The sequence below is a fragment of the Ovis aries genome, chromosome 15, assembly GCF_016772045.2.
Source record: "Ovis aries strain OAR_USU_Benz2616 breed Rambouillet chromosome 15, ARS-UI_Ramb_v3.0, whole genome shotgun sequence".
In the NCBI taxonomy this organism is placed as follows: Eukaryota; Metazoa; Chordata; class Mammalia; order Artiodactyla; family Bovidae; genus Ovis; species Ovis aries.
In genome coordinates, this window is record NC_056068.1 from 15194778 (window position 1) to 15208225 (window position 13448).

Consider the following 13448-nt stretch of genomic DNA (forward strand, 5'->3'; position numbering starts at 1 on the left):
CTAAGCTAATGGCTGGGAATAGTCATTTGTACCAGTTCTTACGTAGCCATTTAGCATCTCAGCAATAACAGCTCAGAATTTTGACCTTTCTCAAAAGTTTGTTTTCCCTTTCTCCCTTTTTGTTAACGGCAAAGCCATGCTAAACTACAGAGGTTTTCTTTGAAAAGAACAGTAAGATAGGAGTTACAAATGTGACCTCCTCTGAACTGACTTTTCGCAAGACTGGGGGAAGCAGTGGTCAGTAGAAGGGAGGGAAGTTTCCCACGGAATTGTTAGATGCTCAGTAATGACATGTGAAAGCAAAGAAAGGGGAAGGGAGGGATGGTGCAAAGCATCCCCATCCACCTACAAATCCATCCATCCATCCATCCGGGACTTTAAACAGAGCTAAGGAGGAGAGCAACAGGGCTGGGTAAATCCCACAGGATTACTGCCTGAGTGCAAGAGGCCTTTCCCCTGCTTGAAGGACGACAGACGGCCAAGGCTGGGCCTAACATAGTGGGATGGGGCTGACTGCGTGCGGGCTCTGGCTGGTTCGACTCACAACACTCTGCCACCCCCATCCTGTGCCCACTGAGCAGTCTCATGCCTCAGACCTGTTCCATCCCCTACTTCTGACTTTACATTCCAGTCCCATTTGTCTCCTGAACCCCTCTTCTTTTTTTTTTTTTGGTTGTTTAGTTACGAAGTCCTGTCCAACTCTTTCACGACACCATGGACTATAGCCCACCAGGCTCCTCTGTCCACGGGATTTCCCAGGCAGGAATACTGGAGTGAGTTGCCATTTCTTTCTCCAGGGTATCTTCCCGATCTAGGGATCAAACCTGAGTTTCTTGCATTGACAGGTGGACTCTTTACCACTGAGCCATCAAGGAAGCCCTCCTGGGGATCCCAAGCACGCATCTCATCTGATAAATCAGGAGTTGAGACAACAAGGACCCATAACAGCCTTGGGTCATGCTTCCAAGGTAGCGCTATTGGGGTTTCTGTGTTCTCAGCCAGGGGAATACAGTCTGTTTCCTTGCACATCACCAGTCAAGAACTATAATTTCCATTTCAGAAATTAGGTAATTTCTGTAAAGTAAGTGACACTCAGAAAGGCCTTGTGCAGTCACACACCTATAGTGGGCAAAAAGCAGGCAGTGAGAGCCCTGACTGGCAGAACGCACAGCCTTGCAGGTCAGCGCAGTGAAAATGCATGCTGGTGAAACAGAAGGGCTGAAAGTGGACGTCCTGCCTGCCTACTCGGTGTTCTTTCCATCAAAAGTCACGCAGAAAGACAATTCCCAGGGCAACCACTGACAGGCAGGCGTTAGACTAAGCTGGCAAACAAGGCCACATCCTTCCATGCAACTTTATGATGGGCTGTTCTCTGCATCGGGATCCAGAGGTGATTTAGTTATTAGCTCAGAAAACAAAGAGCTGAAGATAAAAACATTTCAGTTATGTAAAAAATCAAAAGTGTTTCCAAGGGCTTCACCAATGTCACCCACACATTTCAAGGGCTGGCCTGAGGCTGCAACTTCCTCCACAGCTGGAGTTGCAACTCACCAAGAGATTGACATGCATCCTGAATGCCTATTTCCACTCCCAAAGACACACTAAGAGGGGACACTGTGGGCTGTTTTCCCTCACAGCACAGACATACAGAATCAACACTTGAGCACTAATAAAGGATCCCCAAATAGTCATTTTCCACTTGGGTCTGCAGGTGCAAGTGTGTTGAGCACCCAGAAGAAGGCATCTGTGCCCATGTGGGTAGCACTGGTCTAAGTTCCTGGAGGTGCCATCTGGGCATTCAGCTAGCAATTCTCTACCTGGGTAATGAACATGCCAGCCCACGCTCAACTTATAAAGTAACTTCCTCGAACCACAAGGGACCTTCTCTACCTCATTCAAGAAGAAATCACAGAGCCCAAGAAGTGGAGGGCTGGCTAAACGACAGCCTTCTCTTCTCCTGCCTGGTTCACACCCTACCATCCCCAAAGGTACAACAACCCTTATTTAGTCCAGGTTTATTGATGCTCAGTTTTATCTGAGGCTCTCTGCCAAATATGCTGACTCAAAATTTTGGTAAATTCCAAACAACTCTGAATTCAATGCCCACAATTTATGGGCAAAAAGGAGGGTGGTGAGAATCTGGACTAGCAGAACACACAGCCTTGCAGGTCAGTGCAGCAGAAGTGAATGCAGGCTAGGTCCAGCAGTTGAGGGAAACGACCTGCTCATTCAGACAAGGGTAGAACCTAACAGGATTATCATGTGAATTATCAAGCATTTTGAGCTAATTTTTAAAGAAAGAATAAGGCTGTGCACCCACAACGTAGTAACTGATAGTCACAGAAAACCATTTCAAACCAAGTGAAATCAGGCTTTAAGCCGGGCAAATTTCAATTTGGTGGGTGGTACCACCAATTACTATCACTGTGTCTCTCTAAACCCCAATTCTTCACCTGCAATAGTAGTCCTCACTTTCAGGGCTGTTATGAGGATTGCATGTTCTTGTCTGGCCCATGAAACATACCCACTGTTAAAAAGAGCATGAAGTATACTTTTCCAGCATCATTCTGAAAGACCACATAGTACTTTGCTGAACAGATGGACTTTAAAGTATTGACTGACTCCTACTTGTTGGGCTCTACTCTGTTTTAAATGTACTGATGTTTTCAACCACACTGAGATGAACGTCCTTGGACATAAGTCTTCAGGCACTTATATGATTTCCTTAAAATAAATGCTGAGAACCAGAATTGTGGAACCAAAGCAGAGGTGGTGTTGCTCAGTGGCTAGATCCTATCCAACTCTTTGTGACCCCATTTGTCCACAGCAGGCACGCTTCCCTGTCCATCACCAACTCTCGGAGTTTACTCAAACTCATGTCCACTGAGTCAATGATGCCATCCAACCATCTCATCCTTTGTCGCCCCCTCCTCCTCCTGCCCTCAATCTTTCCCAGCATCAGGGTCTTTTCCAATGAGTCCTCCAAAGAAGACGGACAAATTACCGAAATCATTCTCCAGAAATCTTACACCACAGCTTGCTCTCCAACTAGCACTACAGCCACGCTGAAATTATTTTTAACCGCTCTCACTCCCTGGGATGCACCCGTGAACCACTCCGGACACCCCACGCTTCTTTCCACTGTGTTTTCCGAGCCGCGCGGTGCCGGGCCTCACCTCTCTGCGGCAGCGGTGGCCGCGGCGCTCATGGCAAAGTGGCGGATGGCGCTCTCCTCCACGTACTTCTGCTCCCACTTAGTCATGTCAGCCTCCAGCGCCAGGATGCGCTCCTCCTTCTCCCTCACAAGTTCCATGAGCGCGGGAGCGTTGTACTCTGGCAGGCTGGCCGGCTGGCTGTTGCCGTGTTTCTGGAGAAGCGGAAGAAATAACACCTTGATGCTAAACCTGGCTGCAAAGGAGATTGGGCGTGGGCAGAGCTCCCCCGGGGAGAGCGCGCGGTTCATGCAGGTCCTGCTGCGCGTTTCATACGCATCCGCATGCCCTTGCCTCCTCTCCAGCACTGCTGACCCTAACGGGTGGATCCCCACACTGTCAACCCCTATGTCCGGTTCCTCTAGCTCATTTGATTCTCCTGGAATTCTACCAAATGCACAATGTGATCCCAATTCTGCAGATGGGAAAACTAAGCTGTCGAGGAAGCTTGAATGCACTGTTCTGTGTCTCTAAGGCTATTCTTAAGTAGGTTCAGGATTTAAACCAGAAGTCTGTCTGGCTACATTCAGCTTGACCTGTCAGGAAGTGCCTTTGTCCAATGTCTCCCAGTTGATTTACCCCAAGAGTAAGAACAGGAAAGAAGACTGGGCCTCTGGGTCTAGGGCATTTTCTCCAGAGTTCAAGGAAGTGATTCAGCTGTTTGCTTTCCCTGAGGCTGGGAGTCAGAAGGGAGGCACAGGAAGTGGGAGTGAGGTGCCCTAAGGCAGCAGACCTCAACCTTTTTGGCATGGGGACTGGTTTCCTGGAAGACATCCACAGACTGGGGGTGGGGCAGGGGGAAGATGATTTCGGGATGATTCAAGCACATTAATTTATTGTGCACTTTATTTCTATTATTATTACATCAGCTCCACCTCAGATTATCAGGCATTAGATCCCAGTGGCTGGAGACCCCTGCCTTGAGGGCATGCTGCCCAGCCTCACCACTGTCATCTGGGAAACAGAAATTAACACCTACCCCACGTGGAAGCCGAGTAATCAAATAGGACAACTATGAAAGCACGTAACACAATTTAAGGGGCTAAACAAAGTGCTACCAGAAAACCTCTGATGCAAGTCAAGCTCATTTCCCAGCCCCTTCTCTCCATCTGGGTCCACAAGAAAGCCACCTCTCAGTTTCTGTCTAAATCCCCTGTGTTGCATCTGAGGCTGGTGACCTTCTCGGGTTAAGAGCTATTTGAGCAAATACATGCACCTCAAGTGTTCAGAGATAGCACAATCTAATGGGTAAGTATGTTGGCCAGAAAAACATACGAAGAGTCAGGCAGGCCAGCTTCTGCTGCCTGTTCAGCTAGTCACCAAATATTTACTAAGCATGCACTCTGTACAGGGGTACCACAAAGAACAGTGCAGAGAAAATCTTTGCCCCCAATGTGTTCACCTGGGAGAAATGCCCTAATTAGCGCCTTGACCTTAAAATGGTCTCTCAGCTGTCCTTGACCTCATTTTGCTCTTCAAGGATATTTACCCTAGACTTCCCTGGTGGTGCAGTGGATAGGAATCTGCCTGCCAATGCAGGGGACAAGGGTTCAATCCCTGGTCCTGGGAGATTCCACATGGCGTGGAACAACTAATCCAGTGTACCAAAATGATTGAGTCTGTGCTCTAGAGCCTGAGAGCCACAGCTACTGACCCCACGTGCTGCAGCTACTGAAGACCACATGCCTAGAGCCTGTGCTCCGCAACAAGAGAAACCATCCCAGTGAGAAACCCATGCACCGCAACCAAGAGTGGCCCTCACTCATTACAACTAGAGAAAGTCTGCACTGCAATGAAGATCCAGTGTAACCAAAGCAAAAATAAGTCAGTATATTTTTTTAAAAAAGAATATTTCCCCTTCTCTTCTACCTCCTAAGACCACCTGAGCTCTGTTCAGGAAAGAAGACTGTGAGTTCTAAAAATTTTAATTTCCCTTCCCTTTTTACTGTTACTCTATTTCACTTTCTCCCAACTTCTAATAATGCTTGAGTACTACACTTCACCTCCCAAAGTAGAGGGAGGTGGCTTCTAAGAAAAGAATCTGTTTGCGGAGAACTGCTATTTCCTGCTGGTCCTAGCGTCTTGACCTATCTTCCTCTTCCCTCTTCTCAGTCCAGCCACATTTGTCACTTTTTATTTCAGTGGCATTGGAAAAGTTGGAGTAATTTGATCAAACGACTCTGAAGGTAATAATGAGAAAAAACAGCAATGATAGTTATTCTTCCTTCATCAGTTGCTAAGTGTCAATCACTGTAAGGATTTTGTGCAGATTCTCTTATTTGTAATTACAAGTGTACGGTAAGTATAATTTATGTGCCCCATTTTAGAGACAAGGAAGTGAAGGCTCAGACAGATTACTCTTTCAATAGGAGAAGGCAGGATTCAACACTGGTCAGCCTAACCTCAGTGTCCATGTTCTGAACTGATTTACGATTCCATGCCACTGTGCTCACCTCCAGTCTAACCATCCTTCTGGAAGGTTCCAGGGCACCTTGCAGGGATAATGGAGCTCATCTGGGGCTCAGTGTTGTTAGAGGGCTGGGTGGAGAGAGTCAGCAGTGTCTTGATGTGTGTCTAAAGGCAGAGCCCTTTTGCGGGGTAGTTGATTCAAAAGTGCTCTAAGTTGTTCTCTCAATGGTCCTTTCAGAATGACTTTCTATGGGGAGGGTGGGCAATGTGACCTTACTGCTTTGTTGAAGAGAGAGATGACCGGGAGCTTTATTCCTTTTGTGTAACCTCAGTATGCCTTCTGACTTGGCACTAGGGTGAAGGAGCAGGGTGCAGTGTGGGCTGCCCACATCCCAGGCGGGCAGGTGTGTGAGCTCCTCACAGTGAATGAGGAGGAAGCGGGTCAGAGTATGAGTTCCTTGGGTGACGCCGAACTCCAGAGTGGATGCTGGTCATCCCTGCTGAGGGTCAACAGAACTGTGATCACCACACTTATTCACAGACTACAGGCAGGAATTGGACCAATCTATACAGCATCTTCCACATGGAACTATTAAAACCCCAAGGTGTTCTGGTGGGTTTCTTTGAGACAACATTTTTGCCTTTTCTGGTTATAGAATAACGTATGTGAAGTGTTAGTTGGTAAGTCATGTCCAACTCTTTGCGACCCCATGGACGGTAGCCTGCCAGGCTTCTCTGTCCATGGGATTCTCCAGGCAAGAATACTGGAGTGGGTTGCCATTCCCTTCTCCAGGGGATCTTCCTGACCCAGGGATTGAACCTGGGTCTCCTGCATTGCGGGCAGATTCTTTACTGTCTGAGCCACTAGGGAGTATGCTCACTGGTAAAATGAGAAAATGAAGCATGAAAGGAAAAAAAAAAGTATCTTTTTAATGAGTAGGGAAAATAGGGAAACCCTCAAGTGCCTTTCATAACAGAGGAGACAGATTAACACTCTCATTAAAAAACAACAAAAAAACCCTGTAATATTAATGTGAAGAAATGCTGGGCAGTTCTGTTTGAAGATTGTTTCCCCTTTCTCTGGTCTCATGTCAGCCACACACAGCTGGGGTCTGCTATCCCCTCCAAAGACAAGTCCAAACTATAAGCCACATAAGAGTCCCAATTCTGAAACATCCGTCTTCCCAGTGCGTGCATGCAAAGCTAAGTCGCTTCAGTCATGTCTGACTCTTCGCAACCCACTGGACCCACCAGGCTCCTCTGTCTTTGGGATTCTCCAGGCAAGAATACTGGAGTGGGTTGCCATGCCCTCCTCCAAGGGATATTCCCAGCCCAGGGATGGAACCTGCATCTCTAACATCTCCTGCATTAGCAGGTGGGTTCTTACCACTAGCACCACCCAGGAATTCCTCTGTCCTCCCCAGGTAGCCTAACTACCTCCCCTAGCAGCTGACTTTATGTACAGCAGGAACGTTGTGTTTGCTGGTCTAAGGAAAAAAAAAAAAAGGATGTGAGCGTGCAAGGGTCTAAGTGTGCATATGGGAACGGGCCTCTGTGGCAATAGAGATATTTTCCAAATAATGTTAACTTCACATTTCTTCTGGATATATAACAAGGATAATGGAGTTGAGTCTGGCTTCTGGCTTCTTTCTTTCCTCTTTTTTTTTTTTTTTAAGAAAAAGACATCATACAAAACTAAATAATGTTGATAATGTACAGGAAGATATTCTTATACATTTCAGATAAGAAATTGGTACATTTACTTTGTAGAGCGATTTGGCAATATCTAGCGATGTTTAGCATATGCATTCGCTATCCAGAAATTCCACTTTTAGGTATATCCTCTTGGGAAACTCTCACATTCTTTAGCAAGAAGACATGTAAAAAGGCAGCTCACTAGAGTAGTCTACAACAGCAATACCACTGACAAAAATCCAGAGAGTAATCAGTGGGGGAGAGATGGTTGAGAATACACAGAGGAGCTGAAATGAAGAGTCTGGTTTCATGGCACTCAGAAGATCCAGGGATAAGTAATTTAACTGTAGGGTGTGGGTGGCACATTAACTGGAAAGGAACATTCTTTTTTGCTCTACGTACTGAGACGTGCCTATTCCGTCAGCCAGAAACTCGTAAATACCCACCAGGTGCCAGCACAGTACCAGAGAGCCTGGCACCAAAGAGCCTACCCTTCAGTCGGGAAGCTTAAGATCTCAATAACCGAGCAACAGAGACAGCCGAAGGGTGGACTTGAAATGCTGAGGAATGTGGCACAGGTTAGATAGATCGGAGACAGACTCACTTCTTCCTAAGCAGCCAAGTTGGTGGGGGCCTGGGTGGGCTCCTGAATTTTCCGGGCAATCTCGCCAACACCTCCATCTCCAGCCAAGTACACATGTGCAGAGGGAGCTGTGTGTGCTGCCACAGAAAGGGCTGAACTGGCCTGAGCCTATGCTTTCCAGCGTTTTCAAGTGTTTCAACCATAACCACTATGCGCTGTCCACTAGACAATTCCATGGAGCCTTGTCTTGTGTTTCCCTGGTTCCACACTTACAGCACACCCTTCACCAGCTGCACAGAGGACTGGGCCCACAGCGCTGGCCGATGATATGCTGGGAGCCCCTGGCCAGCCTGTAAAGGGGTCTGACCCAGCTGATGGATGTCTGCCCTTGCCGAGGCCCACATGGACCCTGGGCTGGGGTGTTTTCATCTGAGCTTCTTCATAGCTGCATTACAGGAACAGGTGTTACCAGGAGAAACGGAGCGGCAGACTAAGCGCCTATGGCCAATACTAGCTTTTCGGGATAGTCCTGACTTCTTTTGTCCTTTACCTCTGAAAACTCACTGATGGTCATGTCCTCCTTATTTCACCTCCATTCGAGGTACCTCCCCCACCCCGACTCCCACCATATCTACCCCCTTGGAGACATTAAGAGCCATTCAGGCTGGCCTTCCTGACTTTGACACCTGTCCCTACGGCCCCTCTGACACCACTGGAGGGCTCCTCCCTCGATCCTACGGGGGTGGGGGCAGGGGTGGGGATCCACTTTCCCAACCTGAGCAAATGCCCTCCACAAACTGGCAGTTGCCTCCTGACCAGCCAGCTCCTTGGACACACTCCCCCGACTGTCTTGGACTCACCGCGTGTCTCACACCTCTCCTCTATGCACTGAACTCCTCTGTCTCTGATGCTTCCTGCCGAATGGCCAACAAACTCTTCTCTCCGAGTCCTACTCAAAGTCATCTTCTGTGAAGTCGTCTATACTTGCATTACCCCCTGCTCAGCCCCCAGGGGTCACCTACTTCTTTCTGTAAGGACCTCTGTCCCTCCAAGGGAGTGGACTGACTGCTCCACTGGCTGGACCACCGAGCACAGACGCTCTCACTACCCCTGAGCTCTCAGAGCAGAGCGCAACCCACCGACAGCAGGCCCCCCGCTCCACGCATGCGCCCCCCGCTCCACGCATGCGCGCCCCGCCCCGCCCCTCACCTGCTGGGTCCTCAGGGCGTCCAGCTCCCTCTCCAGCCAGGTGCGAAGCCTCCGCTCCATCTGCTCGCGCTTCTCACATGCTGACTGCAGCTGGGTCAGGGCCTGCTGCAGCTTCTCGACTTTCTCCACATATGCCTGCTTCTCTCGGAGCTGAGCAGAGTAAAAAGGAACGCGGGATTTAGACAGTGACTCTCGAAGCTGGGGTGGAGGTGAGGGCGGGGTCGGGGGAAGAAAAGGTCAAAGTACCTGGAGATGCTGTCCTTTCCCCACTCCTATACCTTAGCCGTGCTGAAACAGAAAAGATTTAGGCCAAGGCCAGCAGTTACACCTAAAACGGCTGGGATGCTCTGAACTGAAGACCCTAAGAGGGCACCTGCTTTCAGTCATTTATATAGCTCTGGTTATTGCTTGGTAATTACAGCATGTATGGGCATTGGAAATGAGGTTAATAAAGAATTTTTAATTGTCATGAGGAAATGATTATTCTATGTTAACTGAAAAATCTAGAGTCAAAAGTTATATACAACATCATCACAAATATGTCTATCATCAATGTATGAAAAAAGACTGAAAGGAAACGAAAGCATTGTGTTTACCTGTATAGCAGAATGATAATTTCTCATCTCCTTTACTCTCTTCTGTATTTTTCAAATTTTCTATAGTATCAATTACTATTGTAACAGAGAGATTGTGTCTGTATGTACATATGCATGTGTATCAATTTGTGTATGTGTGAATAAGTATAAACATTTCTTATTATAGATATTTGGAAGTAACTTTCTCCTAAAGATTTCAGAGCCCTTTACGGATGAATAGCTGACAGCCCTGGAGAGAAGGAAGGGCCTAATGAACATGCAAACCACACAATAACTGAGGAGAGGCAGATTAAGGTAAAAATGATTTATGTAAATATCATGTCAGGTATGGATTTAGAACCATCCATCAACAGCTTCAAATTCTTACCCTCAGAGTTTATTTCCTCCCAATTAGGTGTCTGGTCCATGGTCATAAATTCCAGGTACATTTCTAACTTGCTGGGGATTGGCTGGGGCCAAAAATCAGACTGAGGCATTTATCTGATCTGGTCCTGGGTGAGAAGACACCAGATGCTACTTCCTGTCACTCCGCACCTCAGTGTACAGACACTTGGCAGATGGTTCAGATCCTGAGTTCAACCTGACTACACTGGCAACATGCTAGTGGAACACGCTAGTGATTAAAGTACTTGCTCACTGCAAAGGTCGGTGTCTGACTTCAGCAGGCAGTCCTGCTGTGACCAATGCCTGTGTCCTAGCCAAAGCCACTGCGATAAAGAAAGGAGAGGCTTCTGACCTTTTGCAGGGAGTGCAGACAGCAACAGCCTTTTCCACATCTGCTCTTGGGCTTAGTTTTCCTCTGGCTTTTCCTTCACTGTGACTTTGGTTGCTTGAGGACCTACTGACTGCAGGTTCCTGTGCTAGAACAGCCTCATCTGATAGAATATTTTGTGAGTACTATTCATATACCACTTACCACATCCTGGATTTTATACTGTTCTGAGTGTGTAGCCCCTAAAATACTAACATAAGTGCCACAAGACCTGTCTCCCCGGGGCAGAGTGTGCAGTATGTCCCCAAGGCTTGGGACAGTACCTGCCATCCAGTTCAGTAAATATTTGTTAAATGAATGAATTAATATTAACTCTAACTGCAGGATTCCTGAAGACATGGTTCTCTCTCATTCACCCTTGTAATAGCCCTAAGCTCAGCAAGGAGTATGTAATGACGAGGGTGATTAGTCATAACAGTAATTAATCACCCAACATTTTACAAGCACAGCATGCCAAGCCTTGTGCTTTATATGCAATATCTCGTTTAATCTGCCCAATGACAGTAGAGAAGGTAAACTCTTACTATCTCGATTTAACAGATGAGAAAACTGAGGACTGAATAGGTTAGTGATTCACTCAAGGTTACACAGCTGATTTACCAGTCCTGGGGTCAGGATTCTAACTCATGTGGTCTGCCTTTAGAGTCCAAACACTTAAGTGTTGTGGAAAGTTATGGTAAGCCCTCAGTGTGAGCCATCTAAGCTGAGTTAACACCCTTTTTTAATAAGAACAAGGAGGAATACTGGAAGCCAGACACATGAGACATTTTGGAGAAGTTATGTACAATCAGTCGAGCAAAGATCTTACATAAATATAATGACAAGGGAAAATCCATAGTGGTGATTATGAAGAACCTGTCTTCAAGGAGTTCACAACTTTGGCTTTAACAGAAATATTAAATGAAAAGGTTAAAAAATAATCATTTTTCTTCACTCCACACATGGAGATGGGCCCTTGAGAAATGATCTTAGTTATACCGATAACGAGTCCCAGCCTCCATTGCTCAAAGCAGGCCTCCTGTCCTTCAGGGGTTAAGGTCACTTTCTGTAGCAAATGTTTTCCTATTTAATGAGCTGCTTGGTGGCGACAGGGAAAACTGTGGGGCTGTTGCCTGAGAAAACTCATGTAGGCATTAAAATTGTATGTGGGGACATTCCTGGTAGTCGAGTGGTTAAGATGCCACACTTCCACTGCAAGGGGCATGGGTTTGATCCCCAGTTGGGGAACTAAGATCCCACATGCCACATGGTGTGACCAAAAAATAGGGGGAGAAAAAGAAAATTAAGCATAAGTTGCTAGAAAAAAAATTGTACATAACACTTGTGGGATTTAACAAACAGATCTAATGGATGAAACCCTACTGACTTTAATAGAATGGGAAAAAGTGGAAATAGTGACAGATTTTATTTTCTTGGGCTCCAAAATCACTGCTGACTGCAGCCATGAAATTAAAAGATGCTTGCTCCTTGGAAGGAAAACTGTGACAAACCTAGACAGTGTATTAAAAAAGCAGAGACATCACTTTGCTGACAAAGGTCCACATAGTCAAAGCTATAGTTTTTCCAGTGGTTATGTACAGATGTGAGAGTTGGACCATAAAGAAGGCCTAAGAAGTGATGCTTTTGAATTGTGATGCTGCAGAAGACTCTTGAGAGTCTCCTGGACTACAAGGAGATCAAACCAGTCAATCCTAAGGAGATCAACCCTGACTGTTCACCAGAAGGACTGATGCTGAAGCTCCAATACTTTGGCCACTTAATGGGAAGAGCTGATGCACTGGGAAAGACTGATGCTAGGAAAGATTAAGGGCAGGAGGAGAAGGGGGCGGCAGAGAATGAGATGCTTAGATAGCATCACCAATTCAATGGACAGGAATTTGAGCAAACTTCAGGAGATAGTGGAGGACAGAGGAGCCTGGTGTGTTGCAGTCCATGGGGCTGCAAAGAGTCAGACATGACTGAGCAACTGAAAAACAACTACTACTGATTTAACAATCTTTGCCTTTAACTGCTTCAGGCTTGAAGTTTGCTGAGACACTCGAGTCCCTTGGCACCAGGAGATGTTTTTGGAAGGAACAGTTTTTCATTTTCAACAAGAATAAAAGCACTTAGATTAATAACAATACTGCATCCTGAGTGCCAAGCACCAACTGGGTTCTGATGGAGTGTATTTCAGTCCTGTATCTCCCTGACTTCCAGTTCCTGCACTCCACAGTAGGTCTGTTCAACTCAGCCCCACCACACAGGGGCTTGTGCAGCTGGCTTCTCTGTGCTGTGGTATCTATACCCTGGATCCTGGAACTGGGGCCTCAGGAGTGGTCATTCTCCTTCCCTGGTCAGGTTTAAAGGAAAAAGTGCTTCCCTGGTGGCTCAGATGGTAAAGAATCTGACTGCAATAAGAGAGGCCTGGGTTTGATCCCTGGATCAGGAAGATCCCCCCTGGAGGAGGGCATGGCACTCCAGTATCCACTCCAGTATCCTTGCCTGGAGAATTACATGGACAGAGGAGCCTGGTTGGCTACAGTCCTTGGGGTTGCAAACAGTCAGTCACAACTAAGAGATGAATGTTTTTACTTTCTACTTCTCAAAACTTCACCTGAAGACTTGATTTCAACAAAAAAGCACTAAACCCATAATGCTTGAGCAGCATCAATATTTCCTGGACCGGGTTGGGGGCAGGGGTGTGGGCGATGGTCGTTGTTAACTGAGCCAACTTCTAAAAACTGGAGACAGGTTTACTGAACAACACTCCTAGCGTTGTTCACCCCACCCAGTCAGAAGACTGGGCCTTTTTTACGTATGGGAGAACCCAAAGACACAACACTTGAACTGTTTTCTTAATTGAGTCTCTTTTCTGCACAGGCACCAGTGGTTCCCAGTCCTTCCATTTATTTCCAGCCCCTGGACACCTGCCAGGTGGTGGGCGGCAGGCTGGGTTTATCGCTGAGACTGAGGTCTTTGCTGACGGTATT

General features: G+C 46.9%; 1 protein-coding gene across 6 annotated transcripts in view; it reads right to left on the bottom strand.

Moving 5' to 3' along the window:
* AMOTL1 (angiomotin like 1) overlaps positions 1-13448 on the bottom strand; it is a 201053-nt gene that overhangs the window by 19257 nt on the left and 168348 nt on the right. For all 6 annotated transcript variants that reach the window (XM_060399259.1, XM_027979153.3, XM_027979155.3 and 3 more), the window contains 2 exons: positions 9109-9258; positions 3177-3367 (listed from right to left, as the gene is read on the bottom strand). In XM_060399259.1, the coding sequence (XP_060255242.1) occupies positions 3177-3367; positions 9109-9258 (341 nt within the window). The remainder of the gene's footprint in view (positions 1-3176; positions 3368-9108; positions 9259-13448) is intronic.